Genomic DNA, 18,238 nt, shown 5'->3' with positions numbered 1-18,238 from the left:
TTTCAATAAAAGTACCTTCGCACAAAATTAAAATTAGATTAACTTTATTGCTCCGAACAGCGGTTTATCGTGACGTCACTGCACAGCATATCCGACTCCTCCCAATCGTCGGTATTGTAAAGATGGCGTCTATCATGGAGGGGCCACTGAGCAAGTGGACTAACGTCATGAAAGGCTGGCAGTACCGCTGGTTTGTGTTGGACTACAATGCTGGCCTACTGTCTTACTACACGGTACGTCTGTTCTCTCCGGTTTGTAACCCTGAAGCGTTCAGCTGGGGTGGTAGAAGTTATCGCTGGCTGAGATGACGGCCTTTGGTGTTTGTCAGGAGTTGGGGAGTCTCAGGGACCAACAGGCGAGTCTGCTCGGTGACGAATTGTCACATGGACCAATCACGAGGCTCTATGAAATCCAACCGACCAATCCGATGGCAGTATTTCATCCCTATTTCCGTTTAGCTACATTGTTAGCAAAAGCATAAATCGAAAACATCTTCAACACCTACGCGACGTAGTATCGGATAATCGGGTGTTTTGGTTTTCAGCGAGGTACAATTGTGTTAATTGTCATGAACCTTTAGTTGATATGTGACAGTACTATTATTACTAGTTGTTTGACTGTAGATGAGAGAGAGTGGAAGGAGTCGGTAGCTAACGTTACTTTAGTTAGTTTAGATGAAATAGCATGACAATGGCAAACATTACCAGCTGCCACTTCATAACAAGCTCCAATTATGCTTATGTGTGGTATGTAAATGTTCTTCTAAAGTATTAATCACTTAGGAGCATGCTTGTTAGAAGAGCTGGAATTCTTACGTTGAGAAATTATACAATGTAAATTAACCCTGTTATTTGTGTCTGCTGTGGTGCATGATGCAGCTAATCCCATCAGGAAATACTTAACTTTTCCCCTCCTACAAGCTCTGTCATGCCAACAATCATGCGGAATTCATGAAGAGCTCTAATTGTTCACAGAGGAGTCCGGTGTTTCTTTGCGGTTGCAGTTCTGCACGCACCACCCCTGTTTAAAATCCAGTTTAGCTTGGAATTCAGCCTCGAGGAATTGTTATGCATGGATTATGGTTGCCCTGTCTTGTAAATAAAGGCTTGTTCTGTTTGTTTTCAGTCAAAGGACAAGATGATGCGAGGATCCAGAAGAGGCTGTGTGCGACTTCGGGTAGGTTTTTCCAAGTGATTGGCATCAATGAATGATGACATCACAGTTTCAGTCAAATAAGTGCCCTTAAAATTTTTGGGTAAAACATTTTAGACACATTACCTGAGCTAAAGTGTTAAAAGAATGTTATACTTATGGATATGACATCAGTCAAGCAAGGGTAAGGTTATCACGAGGCAGTCACAGGCATAATAAATGTTTAATCATTTTCTGATTAAAGCAAATTTGTCTCCTTTGGGTCTCCGTAGCAGAAAAATAGCACCAAGCCATCAATATGGTGTGTGTACCTTGCGTACCCATGTAATATAATTAAAGATTATGATTATATCAAAAATCTACATTGATAAGATAGAAAAATATTTGGGCCTATTATTGAGATTAATATGATTAATAATAAATTAATTATTGTCATATTTTTAAAGTGAATATTGACAAATCTAAACTTTCTAAACTGTCACTAAGATTATATTGTGCTTTATGATAATTCACCACCAGGTGGCAGTAGAGTTTGCCAACTCCCAAAGCAGTCTGTTCCATTGAGGCCATTGAGGGAGTGATTCAACATGCATTCCAGCATGTTGAGATATGCACTCTGACACTCGCATAGTTTATACAAATTTCCAACAGTTCTGTCATTGCAAAACACGGATGTCGCCTTGCTTGACAGGAGTGAGCCTGTCACATATCAGACCAGAATAGAACATTTTATAATAATAATAATCTACGCTTCTCTGCACATTTCGTGCCAATTTAGAGAAGACAGTCACGACTTTATACAGTTATCGCTTTTATTCGCTAGACTGAAGACTTCGATGAGCTATTTCTGTCTGCCGCACTGTCTCACAAGTCACACGCACATCCAACAACATAAACAAATCCTCTGTGAAAGAGGTCACGGTTCAAAGTACTACATTATTGCCCTTCAATAAATAATTAACCAAGACAAACACTTGAGTCATTTATTGATTAGAATTTATGATTTGGTCCTTCATAGTTCGGAACATTCCGGATTTTAGTAAGTCAATATTATTCCATTCCTATACGTGAGGCAACAATTTTTACGATTATGAAGTAGTTCACGTTTTGCTTTATTTCTGACGGTGTTCAGGGTTTTCTTACCATATTGTTATTTGTTTACCTCTTCTATAAATGCTATTACCTTTTATATAAAAATTATACCTAGGTTAATGTGCGTTTAAAGCTATGTTTTGGTCATTTCTATAACTGCAGAGTGCAGACTAGGCCTGGATGATTATGGTAAAAATAAATATCACAATTTTGACTACTCAGAACAATTAAAGTGATTTGGCACCCCAAAAAATGTTTTAAATCAAAAGGTTTTATTGACTCCAAAAAATATGCAATATTTTTCTAAAGTCACAACACCCATGAGGTCATATTATCTCCAATTTGACAATATTGAGCTTGACTTCACTCACCTGTTATCATTTTACATAATATGTGAATTGTTTAATCTCACAAATGCCGATTCTGACTTGAAAGCGAACAACTTGACAGTGATGCAATTAAGTTTCCTGAAAGCTGTGCGAGAGTCTAACGGGTTCTTAAGGCCACGCCTGCTACCAAGTTTTATGGTGGACATCTGTAGTAGTTATTTGCTTGGTAGCAAACCTACTCAGACAAATATAAAACGTCATATCCGCCCCTCCAAAGTTATCCATGTGTGGCCCCTTCCTCGGTTTGTGCAGTAGGCAGCTGTGAGTCACACGCCCAGTTAGCTTGCCAGCAGTCTTGTTCCTCTGCAGTCCTTTTAATCTGTTGGCCGCCTGTCCCTTGTGTGTCGGTTCCTCTCCTCCCCTTCCCCGCCTTTCTCCTCCTCCTCCTCCTCCTCTTCTTTCCAAAACCCCACCTCCTCCTCTTCATACCTTTTCCCCCTCTCTCCTTTCCTCCAAAGTGCTATGCTCATGTGTTTGTGAGGGAGAAAGATACGGCAGAAGGAGATGAGCCATTTGAAGGTGTTGAGATTGGAGAAAAGGTAAAGGAGAGGGAACGGAAGTGTCTGTGTGTGTCTTTCTCTCTCTCTCCCACCTCCCGCTCGCTCACACTGACGCTCGCTTCCCTCTCGCCAGGGCGCTGTGATCGGCATTGATGACGAGGACGACAGCACTTTCACCATCACAGTGGACCAGAAGACTTTCCATTTCCAAGGTGAGCCGACTCGATTTTCATTTGCCTTGTCTTTCTTTTCGTCTTTTTCCATCCCCGGCTGGCTATCTCTGTGGTCTCTCTTCCTCCCGGAGCTGCTGTTCATTTGCTCGCTTGCCCCATCAGCCCCCCCCCCAACTCTTCTCCCCCACCCCCTCCCCCCATTAAAGACTTGGGTCAGTCTCGTCGAATGCCAGGAAACGTGCGCAGCCAAAGTGTGCTGTGAGCAATTTTGAAGCTTTTCTCCCGCCCGTCGGACGGAGCATCGCCTCACCAAGTTGGATGACCGAGATTGGTTCCGCTGCCCCGCCGCATAGATTCCGGGAAGAGCAAACAAGGAATCTGTTTTCCTCAGCACTCCTGACTGCCACGAAGATTGCTGCCTGCCTGCCTTGCAGCTGCGCCTCTGGGGATAATAATGGAATACTGCTGAGCTGGAAGCTGAGCTCAGGTCTCTGTTGGCTGCCGCCACGCACCGTCCTTCACTCGAAGCCCTAACGACCGCTCCGTCCGACCATAGCGACGGGATTGGCTCCCAGCAACGGCATCATCACGCCGCCGCCGCGCCAGCATTTCTCGAGCCAGCACACCCGCAGGGACTTTTGTCTTACATCACCCCGCCAGGTTTTGAGCTAGCAGCAGTCCCCGTTTCCGTTGCATCTGTTCTGGTGTCCATTTGTCATCTCACCGCCTAAATTAGCCGCACCCCACCCTCCCATTTCATCACCGGCAGCCACGTCCATGGGCCCCCCGCCCCTCTCACCTCCTCCATGCCCTCTCCCATGTCTGTGTTCCGAAGCTGTATGCTGTGGTTCTACAAACGGAAGGGTAAGGAGAAAACCCCACACCTGGCTCGGTCCACATGCATGTCAACAACTCCAGGCAAAAAGACGGAGAGGAGAGGGGGTTGATGAATTCTCGCCAAGGATTTACAGTTCAGGTGGAGCCGTGTGCCCTGTGTCGCTTGGGCGTATTGGTTTTGCGACTGCGGTTCAAGGTAGATTGTTTAGTCAGGTGTTTGAGAAAGGGCTATGTGCAGTCTTACACGTTGACCTACTGTTGACTCATTGTGAAAGTATGACTATGCTATCAATTTTGCTTTATTAGGTTGAGACATTTTTCAAGACTGACATAATCGTGCACAACTACATTTAAAGTCATTGAAGGTTAACTCCTGACAGAATCTTAAAGGGGAAGTCAAGTCACTTTTTTTTTTTTTTTTTTTTGACATCTTCCATGTTGTCCCACTAGTCGAAACACGGTATTTTGTTTAATGTTACATTAGTGGAACATAGATTAAGTAGAAAAATCCATCTGTTTTTTTTATTTTTTAAATCCACTTCAGGGAAAGGCCATTTTGCCACTTGCTGTCGGATGAAAATGACATCACAGTTCCTCAGGGCTCAGATAACAAGTCATGTGATGTTTGCAAGTTAAGCAAATTGGAATAAAAACAAGTGGATTTTCCTGTGATATAAATATCCCACCAATGCAATCTTAATCAGAATGCCATGCGTAGAACATATTTTTATTTTACTTGACCTCTTCTACCTCGTCCAACATCCGGTTACGATGACGGCTGATGTGTTGTCCAACCTGAGACTAAGCCATCCCTTGTCCTGCTGGAGGAATAAGTGGAAGATGAGCACAAGATATGTGCTGAACATTAGACAGGCTTTTAGCTCGGTGATGCAATGATGCACAGGATGTTGTGCCGAGGAGATTCCTCTGTCGCGGTAAAATGATCTGGGTCTGAGGAGGATGGATTGTCAGTCTCTTTGGATCGCCGCTACTATAACTATACGTCTGCAAGTGGTTTTCCTCATATTTATGAATTTCTGTGTTGCTCTTACGATGTTTGTCCGGGATTAAAACACGATGCCTCCGACGGGACGGTCCAGCTCATAAGCAGAAGTGTAGTTGTTATTCGGCCGCTGTGGCAGCTTCGATTGTGTCTCCGTCTCTACTGTGCTTTTATTTAGACGAGCATCCATTATTAATCAGACGCTCTCTACTGGCGGTGTCTGAGTTACCTGAGAGCCTTTTAGCATCCCCTTTTTCCTCCACTCTCATTCACCTCCTCTTATCTCCCGTCACGATCCTTCCTGTCTTGCACTTTTGTCAGCAGCAAGAAAAGCCCTCGTGGCTGCTCCATTCCTTGCCTTGACCCACATAGGCTCCATTTTCAATCCCCCCCCCCCCCCCCCCCCCAAAGCATTTTGTCTGGTACTTGGCCGATTACCCAAGAGCAATTCAACCTAAAGGGACACATTTGTATTCATTCCCCTTAAAATGCTGCAATGTCATTGCACCACACTTGGTTTGCCGTCCCCCCCTCTGGAGTATGCACGCAAACATCAGCCGGTAGAAAGATGGAGGTGTGAGGAAACGGCGGCATGAATAATTCAGATGCATTTTGGACAGACAGAGGACAGCAGATGCTAAGCATTTGAAACGCAAATGTTTCTCCTCAATACTTTGACCTCTTTACTTCGAAATCCCTCCCTTGCTATTAAGGCAGGATTTATTTTGCTCGTAAAAGTTAAAGTAACACAATTTATACACTGGTTTGATTCTTGTCTCTTTTCATTGCGTCAAAAATTGCCGTGGCGCTAGCTCCATCACGAGAGGAGCTAAATAACATTGGCCCTCGGTCACCTCTTCGTCTGGAGAGTCTATTAGGCTTGAGGGCAAAGTGAGCCTGGGCTGTCTCAGAGCTGCTCAGTTTGTCTTAACTCATCCATCTATTTGTTGCTGCTCGGCTGTCTTCATGTTATTGCTGTTTATGTCAAATTTAGTCATTACCACCACCCTAGGTCAGCTACAGGACACATTTCTAAATTAATAGCTTTAGTAGTGACCGATATATTTTTTTAGGTTATGGATATAATTAATGCTAAAATGAGTATTATTATTTTTTTTCAAATTAGTATTAATTTTCTCATAGAAATAGAGAGAAAATGAAAACATACAATCACCATTATTTTTGCATTATTCATTGATTTCAAAACTCTGTATTAATCCAACCACTAAAACTCATTTATTCAAAACAATCATCTTAGTCGATTGCATCGCATTGCAAATTGATGACTTTATTCATAAGAAAACTTTTGCTGCCAGGCAAGCTGAGCTACGCAACTGTGATGTCATTTTCAGTTTACAACAAGTGGCAAAACAAAAGCGTGCTCATCTGATGAATTTAAAATGATGTGTTAAGCACTGCACGTGTCTCTGACGCCACAAGTCACGCATGTTATGGTCTGTTTTGGGTCACTGTTCAATGTCGGTCTGTTTGAGGGCGGTGTTTGTGTCTTGCTCTATTTCACCCATTTCAAACAGGTGACATCACAGAAACAAAACGCCGCCCTATAAAACATTGAATTGTTTTATCTTCTCAAGTGTGTATGCTGCTGATGTGTCCATGTAAGAAATATGGCTCACTGGGTGTGTCTGTATGCTTGCGCCCTCAGCCCGAGATGCGGACGAGCGAGAGAAGTGGATCCACGCCTTAGAGGGAACGATCTTGCGGCACACCCAACTCCGGGTAGGAAACCGTTTGTGCGTGTTTGCATTTGTCTGTGACTGCATGTTTTTAATCTTTTCAGCTCTGTGTAAATAAAACACATTTAGCTGTGGGGCATCTTTCTGTTTTAGTTCACGTGAATTCAAATTGACTTCACCCTGTTTGCATTTGGAAATGAATTGATTAGCTTTGTTCGCACAACATTGCGGTTTATCGCTCGCGACACTTTGGAATTTTAAGCAATCGTATTATGTTTTTTTTTTGTTTTTTTTTTTAACTAAATTGTGGTTTTTTTCGTTCTATCATAATTGTTTAAAAGCTTCAATATTAATGTATCCCTTTTATTTATTTCACTTGATTTGCTCACGGCCACCACCACTCTGAGGCAAATCCTGCTGATGAGCTCAGTGCATTACTCAGTATAGACACACACACACACACACACACACACACACACACACACACGCGCGCGCACAGACTTAACACGCTGCTGTGGTCGTATCACGTGACCCTCTCTTTCCAATCTGAGATTTGCTTGCCGGCTCAACCAAACATCTTCCCCAGCTGCCTCGGCCAATGAGAGCAGCCATTTGCCGATACTTGACCCTGTCAGCTTTTGCTGCTGCTTTGCTGTGTTTTCTCCACTGCCCACGAGAAAGGAAGTTTGCCTTTCCTGCCAGGGGAGGGGTCCTGGATTAACTCGGCTGTCTGCCTCATACGAAACGCCCTTTCCATCGGAGATAAGACGGGATCAACTCCGGCTAACTTGCTCCAAAGGTTGCTGAGCGGGATGTTGTCATACTGCGGTGGAGCCCAAGAATAGTGTTTGCTGTTCCTTTTAGAAAAAAAGAGGAAGAGGAGGCAAGAGTGAGACAGAAGGCTAACTTGGACCAGAGCTCGGAAGAAGGAAATGACGAAGAGGCAGAGGAAGGAGTCTGTTTCGGGTTTTAATGGCCTGATGGACAAGATGTGCGTAGTTTAATTCAGCATGTCTATTGGAGGGCGGAATACTGTAAGTAAAACGCAACGACAGCGCTGCATCACGGAAAAATGTCAACAGCTGCAGTGCGCTGTTGAGACAAACAACGTGGAAAGACAAATACAAAAAGGGGGAGGGTCTAAAAGTAGTGTTGTTTGTTTAGTTTGCTGTTGTGAGACTTTGACTGTGTGGTGACACTTTTTAAACTCCTTTAAAATATTTCCAATCCGGAAGAAGTGGGAGTGTAGGGGCACGGTGGAGTGGGGGGTTATTTTAAGAAACTGATGGGAAGCATGTGACGTGTCTGCAAAATCTTGTTTGCAATGTAAAAACAGCAGCTTTGTAATTTTTCTAGATACTCTGAAAAATAAGAATCTTAAATGGTCAAGGAATCAATCGCAATTGCGCATCAAAATTATTGCGAATGTGGATGAAGTACAACACTTTATATAATATCTGTGATTGATGCATTTAATCACCTAAAATGACCCCCATAGTGATTATTTACCTTTATTTTTGTTCAGGCTCCCGGGCAGCCACCTACATTGTCCTGTCATGAGGACAGTGAAAGCACCTTTGACCCCTTTGAGGAAGTTTGGTCAGTTAGCAGCAGGCTTGATGGAAGCTGAGCTAGCACAAACATTGTTCTCTATACAGAGAGTGCACTTTTCATTTTTAAATAGATTACAAGGGCGGCGTTTGGCTGCTCATGGCTTTTCTACACGTCCCCTTAAGATGCACTTTAGCAGGAGGAAAAAGCCGTGCAGCTCCACGACACACCAGCACTGAACCTCACAACAAAATCAGAGCACGCGTATCGTCCGCAAAGGTTTGATTACGTGACTGGATTGTATCCGAGTGCCGCTCTGCATTGTGGCTGCTGTTATTCTTCTTGCCAAACAGCCTGCCCGTCTGTTAATATATTTTCTCTGTTGACTTTTTTTTTCCTTTTTTTTTTAGGGAAGTCTGTGCATATTCAACTGCACTTTTTGCGTCAGCCGTGTTTTCTGGTTATAGTATAACTTCCAAAGACCAGCACAATCTGTTTAGTGAAGCTGGTTAACATATAAATTGTTGTCAAGGGTAAAAAATAATGTAAAACTGTATTTATTTATCACAGCTCAAAGGTGTCATCTTATTTTTTCCTAACATTTAAATATGCTTAACTAGATAACGGCAAAAAAGGGAACGGCATAGTGAAACCGAAATAAAGTAAAACATTAGCTACATGTTTAGTAAAATTAATTTGTGCATATAATTGCTGTTGAATTAATTTATTCGGACGACCGAGCAGCCAGGCAGTAAGTTTCCTGCTCTGTGGTTATCATCACGTTTCCTTTCTGGTGGTTGCGGCTAAGCTTGACGTCCCTGGTGATATGCTAACATCTTGCGTGATGTCACGCGTGATGATGGATTAATCTCCTTTAGTTTTTTCGGCATATTTTCCCAGAACACTTTGCTTGCTCTCCAAATCTTTGCCACGTTGGCATTGGAAGTTCTGCTGTCACCAGACAGATGACCCAGTACATCCCCCTCTACCATTACTCTAGTAATGACCTTATAATGTGCATCATGTAATTAAATTGTCCCTAACTGGATTGCTCTGTGCCTGGATTAAGTCCATTTTTAATCAAGCTACAATTATGCGTGGGTGATTTACGCACACACTATCAGCTTTCCTGTCTTGGTTGCGTTGATTTGTTTAATGAATGCACTGATCCCAGACAGACTGTTGGCCTTTTGTACAAGCAAGGCTGAAAACAATAGTGGACCATTTTCCGATGTTTCCGTCTGCCATGAAGTGAATTTACAAAAGCCTTCATGGTCAGGACGTATGACACAGTGTTTGTTTTACTGTGCAAATACAACATCATGGTAGACTTTTGGTCGGGTTGTACTAATGATCTTTATTTCCGTTCTTTTTATCCCCAATCACAGGAGGCACAGACAGAATTTGTACCAAGCGTCCAAGACTTTGACAGAAAACTTGCTGAAGCTGATGCCTATCTACAGATTCTGATCGACCAGTTAAAGGTAGAGCAGCTGATATCGTCTCGGGGACGGAGAGCGTTGACCTCACTCGCGTGTAGTATATCACACTTGTTTGCGGTTTTATATATAAGCCGTGTTGACTCAACCGTTTTGTCTGGAGTCAAATCGTTCGAAAACCAAAGCGATATTCCCCATGAGAAATCAATGAATTCAATTAATCCATCCAGACAAACAAAAAACTTAACAAAATTGACATTTTTGTAGTGCCCAACTATAGTTTAACTTACAGAAAACACTGTTTGAAAATACAAATGACTAATGAAAGTGACAAAAAGTGTTTTTAACGTCTAAACTACATAAAAAAGAGAGAAATGAGACATTTATGAACTATAAAAAACAAAAATAAAGATAACTGACACAGTGTCCTGAGTTTAATTATGACCGCGGCTCATAATCTCGATCAAGATAAAGTTGTTTGCATTTTACAGGCTTCAAAGTCTGGAATAGTATAGGCATTTAAATTGAAAACATGTGGGTGTCGCGGACCGCACGGTTTGTTGCAGTACCACAAAAAGTAGCCTTTTCTCATTGTGATTTCTCCCTTTCCCGCAGCTTTTTGATGAGAAGATCAAGGACTGCAAAGAGGATGAATCTCGCAGGGTGAGTACGAGCAACTGTTTTTTTTTTTCCTGGCCGTCAGAGACCTGGCGAAAATGACACAGGAAACAATTTCACCGATAATATAAAGAAAAGAAAATGTTCATTTGAGAAAGCCTAATGTCATATTTGTTTCCCTGTAGTTTCCTAATGTCGGATTTTACAGCGTTACACTTTTTTTGGTTTTTCAGAAAATTGAAAGTTTGAAGGAGACTACTTGTGTAAGTCCAACCTTAACACACTTTCCTTCCTGCTTTTCAGTTCCTGCTTACTGATTGACTTGCTATGCTGGCTTTTTTTTTTCCTTTCAGAGTATGGTAGAGTCCATCAAGCACTGTATTGTTCTACTGCAAATTGCCAAGGTAAGCGTGATATTTTTGCCCGCGTGCTTTTTGTGTTGCTGCTTGGGTGTGACATTTGCCCGGAATCATCATGTGACCACGTCTGTTTATATTTCTGGGGTAGTTCCCAGCTTAGGTTGCTGCTTGGGTCAGCGGTCAACGAGGATGTAATCATTTCATCACGTCTGCTTTTTAAACACGAGGGGCAAAAAAAAAAAAAAAACCATCAAAATAATAATTCCATCTACTTATTATGAACGCTGATGTGATGAAAGGATTCCTACTACATGTGGCAAGTTGCGAAATGACATGACATCTACATCAGTAGTCTAACATTGTCTTCTTAAAATTTTAAGGACCAAAGTAACGAACAGCAACACGCAAACGGACTAATAGTAAGTTTTGACATTCTCTGTCCATGACAAGGATTGAAATCAAATCAACTGCTAACTTTCTTTTCCCCTCTCACTTCATTCACCACACTGTAGGAGAGGAGAGTGATACAATGGAATCTCTTAATGCATGTCGTCGTCATTACGGAGATTTGTTTCTATCTCAATTTCTTTCCTCTCATCTGCCACTATTTCCTCTTGATCTTTTGGAACAATTTCCTGATTTTTATCTTTGATGCAGTCTTTATAATTACTGGTTGGGAACTATTTCCTAGTGTGTTTTGTTTGTCAGAAAAAAGTGTGTCGTATGCTCAGAACATGTTTTCATGCATTGTGTGCGAGAATGCTGCACTGCACTTGGGTCAACAAATGCACCATCGACCCATATTGACCCACCCGGGCACTAATAGCTAGGCGGCCATCCTCGGAGTTTGCGCAAATGCAGGTGTCGTCCATACTTCGTGTATTCTATAATTAGCATCTCAGGGAGGTGAAACTTTAATATCTGATTTTATTCCCCCCTCCACTCTTGATGTATTAAATAATTAGCATTTTCTAACTCTGAAACATTAGCAGCAAGGTAAACCTTTATTTTTAGTTTAACTTTATCCACCCACCCCCGATTCATATCAAATAAAGTTTATGGATGTGCAATCCCCCCCCGTAACACAAGCCCGAAACATTTTTACGAAGCATTCGCCGCTCCCAATAACGATTGCGTACTGCCCAATAAATTCTGCCTGTATCTTGGGCCGACAGTACACAGGCCCCCGCATTGCTCTTATAGCTGCAGTTAATCTCCAAGACATTACGCACAGTACAGTATTACAGATAAACCTAGATGAGCATGGTTTTTTTTTTTCTGCATAAGCTAGTGCTGAATATATTTCTACGGCTTTAAAAGCATTTCGCCGTCTGTGACATCTGCATCGCATGTGCACATATGGTCGATTACATTTCTTTACACCCTATCTTTAAAATACTAGAAACGCCCCCATGGGAGTTCATTGATCTTCTCCCAATGTTTATCTTTCATATCCATGTATATGTGTGACTGTTTGTCAAGCTAACTACCTGCTGCGTTGGCATTACTTTGCCCTTCGATATAATTTGCTCTCTACGGCCGGCCACTTTGGTCATGGCTCCTCAGTCCTGCTTTGTGGTGCCAGACTTTTTTTTTTCTGTAATTGGCTGTTATTAGTTGTCATGGCTTGGCTTTTATAGAGGCGTTGCACAACAGGAAGGTTAGAGGAGTAGACGAAATCGTTTCAACCTCGCCATCACGGCTTTTATTGGCTCTTAATAGTCTGAGCGTATTATGGAACATCATCTTGATTTATTGCCGTTTTTAGCAAGTACTTATATATCATGACGTCACAGCCAAATTACAGTATAGCAGACAACTGTGAAACAAATGGTGAAAAAGGTTGATAATAGACACCCATTATAAATGCACTATGTTTCACTTGTCCTATTATTAGCAGATTGGCTCAAAATGATATCATTTCCTGTACGTTTGTTTCAAGTTCAAAAGGCACTGTCAATTATTCTTCTAAAGCTCCTGCTGTTTGCATATTGATCAGACTCATGAAATCTGTTCATGTCTGTCATTCTGAGAAGTAGAGCGTGAGGAAATTGATAGCCACACTTGCGGGTGGGCTGAAGGGGGGTACTTGGGTCTACCGATCATCAAGGGTGAAAGAGATTGTTTCAGCAAAATTAGAATGCAGGCATGTGTGGTCATAGATATTATCGACCCGTTAGGAGTACACCAGAATATGCGGTGTATCGATTATGTATATGTTCATAAACATTTTGAGTGAGGAACAACGGTACCATTAGCGATTGTTGCTGACGTGGTGCGCGTCTATTTCCCCTTAGAGCACCATCAACCCCGTGGATGGGATCTACCAGCCGCCTCTGGACACTCCTGTAGCCAACACCACGATGCCAACACAGACCACTCTCCCCACAGGTAGCTGGTCGTGTTTGCTTCCCCAACTTCTCCCAATGCTCATAATCCTCTGATTTATTCTTGAAAGATTAAAGATGACGTAAAAACGTCTATGTATGCCAAACCAAATAAATATGCTAAACGTTTTTAGAAAAAAAAAATAGCATTCTCTCCAATCACTTTGCAGTTGTATAAAATTAATCAGCAAAAGAGCTTTTAAGGTGACTCAAGGAGCCATCACAATAATGCTGATTCTGTACAAAAAAATACAGCACAATAGAAATAAGAGTGACGTAAAAAAATTAATAAATGATGAAATGCGTTTTAAGTGCTTTGGTCTCCCACCATTGCTTTAAATGGCAATGAGCTTAATATTGTGAAGAATCATTAACAACAGGTTTTCTCTTATCCTTATTAATAAAGCAACTAAACAATAATAATATCGTGTTAAATTGCAAGCTACAGCGCTTCGTCAGTTTTGATTACGTCCGGTGACGTTTGTCGGATCTCAATCAACCCGCAACATGTCACACAGTGGTCGTTCAACCGCTTTCTATTTCACGCGTCATTTCCGGGGGAGTTTGGAAGTGAAACTCCCGTTGAGTCTACGCTGTTTGTCTGGCGTCATTCCGCCAAACTATTAACAACCGCGTCGGTCAAATGTATCCAAATAGAAAACATGTTAACTTAAATGAGCTTTTACCAAAGTATTTTTTGCGGTTCTCTGAAATGGGCGTGGAAACAAACTAATGGAGGTTGTGTATTTTGAGATGAGACAACAGCGCCCCCTTGTGTTTGACCAGCTCTCTCTCCCACACCACTGTTTATATGGACACCTGAAACAAGGTCAAATATGGGAAGCAGTGTCTGCGTCTCCATAGGTGTTTACATTTTAAAATTGAAACTTTTAATCCGATAATGCCGTGAATCTGTCAACTTTAAATTGCACCATTGTTAATTCAGTCCTCTAATAGACTGCAAAGCCTTTATATGTGACCTATTCATCATAACAGCTAATTGGAAGCTATAATGTGTACTTTCCTCTTCCAATCTATTTTTCTTCTGGTACAAAAGATGCTTCTCAGGTGTGTAAATCAGACCAGCGACCTTCTACGTTACCTGTTGGTCCTGTAGTCACTGTGATGGGCAGTTTGCAGACCCCTACACCCAATAGCACAGGTGAAACTCCTAGTTGCCGTTTTGTTGTCTGTAACCTGCATGCTAATAGTTGACCTCCTTTACGTCAGGGAGCGGCCCCTCAGGCCCCAACAGCGGCGTCACCTCTCCATCGCTCATCCCCCTCCCCTCACACTCGGTGCCGGACTTCTCGTATTCCTCCAGCGAGGATGAGTTTTACGACGCGGACGAGTTCTACCAGAGCACCACTTCCCCCAAACACTGTTTGAAGTGAGTCGCTGCTACTAATTTGTGTCACGCCAATGTGAGACAGTCTACTTATCTTCCGCCTCGATTCTCCCAACGTTGGCGTCCCGATGCCCTCAGTCCCTCAGGACCCCCGGCTGCCTCGTCCCTTCATAATGAAGAAACAGCATTGAAGAGACCAGACACAACAGAATCCCTCAACTCGACTATGTCAAACGGGACCACAGAACCAGGTGAAAAAGCAAACAATCGCTTTGGGTTTTATTATTTTTAGGCAGACGCTTGACAAAGAGACTGTTGCGCTCAGATCCGTTCGACAGCCACGACGACCGCGACGATGATGGGGAGGGCGAGTCGGTAGAGGAGCACAAAAGCGTCATCATGCACCTGCTCTCACAAGTCCGTCTAGGGATGGATCTCACCAAGGTAACGTTGCCGCTTACTCTTCTTTGCCCATCCCTTGCTGTGAGCTTTTTCACTCACCACTAACATCAGCGGGCTGTTTGGGTTTGGTTCTGAGTCGTGGTTTGTTTCCATCCTAATCCCCCAGGTGGTCCTGCCTACCTTCATCCTAGAAAGGAGATCTTTGTTAGAAATGTATGCTGACTTCTTTGCACATCCAGACTTATTTGTCAGGTAACAGTCCTTTAACTCTCCCATCGCTGTTGTGTTTGCTCGAAACAGGACGGAATGGAGCCGTTTAAATTGTCTTCCATCGTGAATGCAGTTGTGTTTTGTTTTTGTTTTTTTTTCTGCATGCAATTTAACGTAATCCTCTGATTTCCCGCAGTATCGCCGAGCAGGCGGATCCCCGTGAGCGCATGGTTCACGTGGTCAAATGGTACCTGTCCGCTTTCCACGCGGGCAGGAAAGGCTCAGTGGCCAAGAAGCCTTACAACCCCATCCTTGGAGAGGTCTTCTTCTGTCACTGGGATCTGCCTTGCAAAACTGAGGAGCCCTCCGCCCCTGTGGTTAGCGCCGCCCCCTCGCCCTCGGATTGAGGCTGGTATACAGTCTGTGTCATGTGGCTTCTTCTGTTTTCAGACATCTTCTCCTTCTCCTGCTCCTGTGCAGGACACACTATCAGATGGTCCAGTTCCATGGTCTTCACCCAACAATGTGTCTTTTGTGGCAGAGCAGGTCTCTCATCACCCACCCAGTGAGTGATTGTCTTCAGTGGGACATCATCTAATGATTTTCAACATAGGAAATAACAGAATTATTTCCATCATCATTTTCAACACTTTGTAAAAATTACACCTACATGTGGATTGGCCAAGTTCATGGATTTGTGAAAAATATGATCAACCAAATAGTATAAACAATTATTTATCCTGAGTTCCCAAATTGTTAAAGTGCTTTGTCTCTTCCTTTGTCAGTTTCTGCATTCTACGCAGAATGTTTAAGTAAGAAGATCCAGTTCAATGCTCACATCTGGACCAAGTCTAAGTTCCTCGGCATGTCCATCGGGGTTTATAATATTGGACAAGGTACTTTCCATACACTTGATTGATCGTTGATGATGTCACGTCAAGTGTTGAATTGATGACGTTCTCCTTTCAGGCTGCGTTTCCTGTTTAGAACACGATGAACATTACATCCTCAACTTCCCCAACGGATACGGCAGGTGGGCGCTTCGTCGTCTCTCCGCGTCGGCCCGCTTCGGCGGCCAACGTTTGACCGACCCCCGCTGTTTTGCGCAGGTCCATTTTGACCGTGCCCTGGGTTGAGCTGGGCGGCGAGTGCAACATCTCGTGCTCCAAATCAGGCTACAGCGCCAACATCGTGTTCCACACCAAACCCTTCTACGGCGGCAAGAAGCATCGAATCACGGCAGAGATTTTGTAAGAAAACAAAAATCCTCAAGATTTTACCTCCTGGCTCTTTCATAACCTCATAACTTTGTCGATGGTTGTTTGCAGTGCACCGAATGATAAGAAATCTTTCTGCTCCATTGAAGGCGAATGGAACGGAGTGATGTTTGCCAAGTGGCCCACAGGAGTGAGTTCTCCCTCAGACTCTTGTTTGTAAATCTTTCAACTCAAAGCTACCAAAAAAAAAAATTGCAAATGGGTTTTGTACTTTTATTTATTATCCGGATGACAAGCAAGATTACATGCAATGTGTTGCAGGAGAACACACCATTCATTGACACTAAGAGAATGGGCATCATGAAGAAGAAAGTCAGGAAGCTGGAAGAGCAGCTACCATATGAGTCTCGAAGGTGAGACGTTTCACCCTTTTTTGGCGGTCTTGTACGTTGCAGAACTTGGGGGGGGGACAAAAAAAAATGACTCACCCCTTCTTCCTCCCACCCGACAGACTTTGGAGAGACGTGACCCTCAACCTGAAGCTCAAAGACATCGACGCCGCCACGGAAGCCAAACATCGGCTGGAGGAGAAGCAGAGAGTGGAAGCCAGGGAGAGGAAAGAGAACGAGCAACAGTGGGAGACCAGGGTGAGCCCGGCGGACATTTTAACCTTTCAACCATTTAGCGATGAGCTTTTGATGACAATGACTTTCCTTGTGTGTGTGTCTGCAGCTATTCCACGAGGACGGCGAGTGCTGGGTGTACGACGAGCCGCTATTAAAGAGACTAGCGTCTCCTCGACCCTGAGAGGAGCGACGCGCGTACACCCCCTCCGACCCCCTCGCACTACTTGCTCTAAGATTGAACGCACACTGCAGAGTCTTCATAAGAACTCTTTAGCAAAGACCACTTGCTCGCCGAGCCAAGGGCTGACTGACCGCCGATGGCATTGTGTACGCAGCTTTGTAAAAACCATGGAAATGTATGAAATTAAAACGGAAAGCACCTCAGATGTATCGAGACAATTTGTAACGCTTGACTCCTTAATAGAGCGGCCCCGGTTCACAGCCAGGCCACTCGCTCCCTTCATCGAGGGCGTTGAAATCGAATAACGAGCTTTTCATGTAAAACCGAGCTTGACATCTCAGGGAATCCGGTGACCGAAGAAAGAAAGTCCCCTCCAGGAGTCTGGCAGCCTTATGATGATGATGATGATGATGATGATGATGGAATGGTTGAACCTTAACTATGCGGAGATGATATTTCTCTGCTTGCCTGCAACTCATTATAACTGTTTATATATAGATATACATATGATGCATATATTCTTTTTTATTTTTCTTTCTGGCAATAGTGTACAATATTTGATCATAATGAAACTTTTAAGGAAGTATCCAATGGTCACGTTTGATGTTCTGCTCTCATTTCAAATTAGTTTGGTCCTTTTTTTTTTTTTTTCATTGTAGGACACAGTTAAGATCCACACAAGCCATAGCATCTGAACACGCTGATATAAATATATTTATGCAATCTAAAGTATCAGCCATGTTTGCTGAAGATGAACGTGCATAGAGCAATCCTATGAATATGTTTCTATGTAACCCGGAGGCATTTATGAACAAATGATTGTGGCTTTTTTTAATAGTGCTGCTAGAGTTCATTTAGCTTTTTTGTTTTTTTTGCCACCCAAGTTGTGATCAACACAGGGATCATATTCCACTCTACATGTCAGTTTTTCTGAGATAGTATTTTAGTTACAGTGAAGTAGACAATGGATCAAAATGCAATGGATGAGATATAATAATAAATTCCACCTGAAAATACTAAAGAACATCAAATGTAGTAATTTTGTGTCCAAGACTAT

General features: G+C 42.9%; 1 protein-coding gene across 10 annotated transcripts; it reads left to right on the top strand.

Moving 5' to 3' along the window:
* Positions 1-96: 96 nt before the first annotated feature.
* osbpl9 (oxysterol binding protein-like 9) lies at positions 97-18,220 on the top strand. Of its 10 annotated transcripts, none has more exons than XM_061297384.1 (25): positions 97-233; positions 1,126-1,176; positions 3,092-3,172; positions 3,267-3,345; positions 6,813-6,886; positions 9,783-9,878; positions 10,449-10,496; positions 10,685-10,714; positions 10,805-10,855; positions 11,191-11,229; positions 13,108-13,201; positions 14,255-14,359; positions 14,428-14,587; positions 14,684-14,796; positions 14,871-14,989; positions 15,114-15,199; positions 15,354-15,534; positions 15,608-15,722; positions 15,943-16,053; positions 16,127-16,190; positions 16,267-16,407; positions 16,486-16,564; positions 16,696-16,787; positions 16,886-17,021; positions 17,107-18,220. In XM_061297384.1, exons 1-25 carry the CDS (start codon positions 123-125, stop codon positions 17,179-17,181), a joined length of 2,331 nt encoding a protein of 776 aa, XP_061153368.1. In that variant the 5' UTR covers positions 97-122; the 3' UTR covers positions 17,182-18,220. The 10 variants fall into 10 exon arrangements, with proteins under 10 accessions (XP_061153368.1, XP_061153367.1, XP_061153372.1 ...); XM_061297383.1 differs by having other exon boundaries at positions 14,428-14,588; positions 14,667-14,796; XM_061297388.1 differs by lacking the exon at positions 3,092-3,172.
* The last annotated feature ends 18 nt before the right edge of the window (positions 18,221-18,238 follow it).

The sequence above is a fragment of the Syngnathus typhle genome, linkage group LG14 (genome assembly GCF_033458585.1).
Source record: "Syngnathus typhle isolate RoL2023-S1 ecotype Sweden linkage group LG14, RoL_Styp_1.0, whole genome shotgun sequence".
NCBI classification, from domain to species: domain Eukaryota; kingdom Metazoa; phylum Chordata; class Actinopteri; order Syngnathiformes; family Syngnathidae; genus Syngnathus; species Syngnathus typhle.
This window is presented reverse-complemented; position numbering and strand designations above follow the sequence as displayed.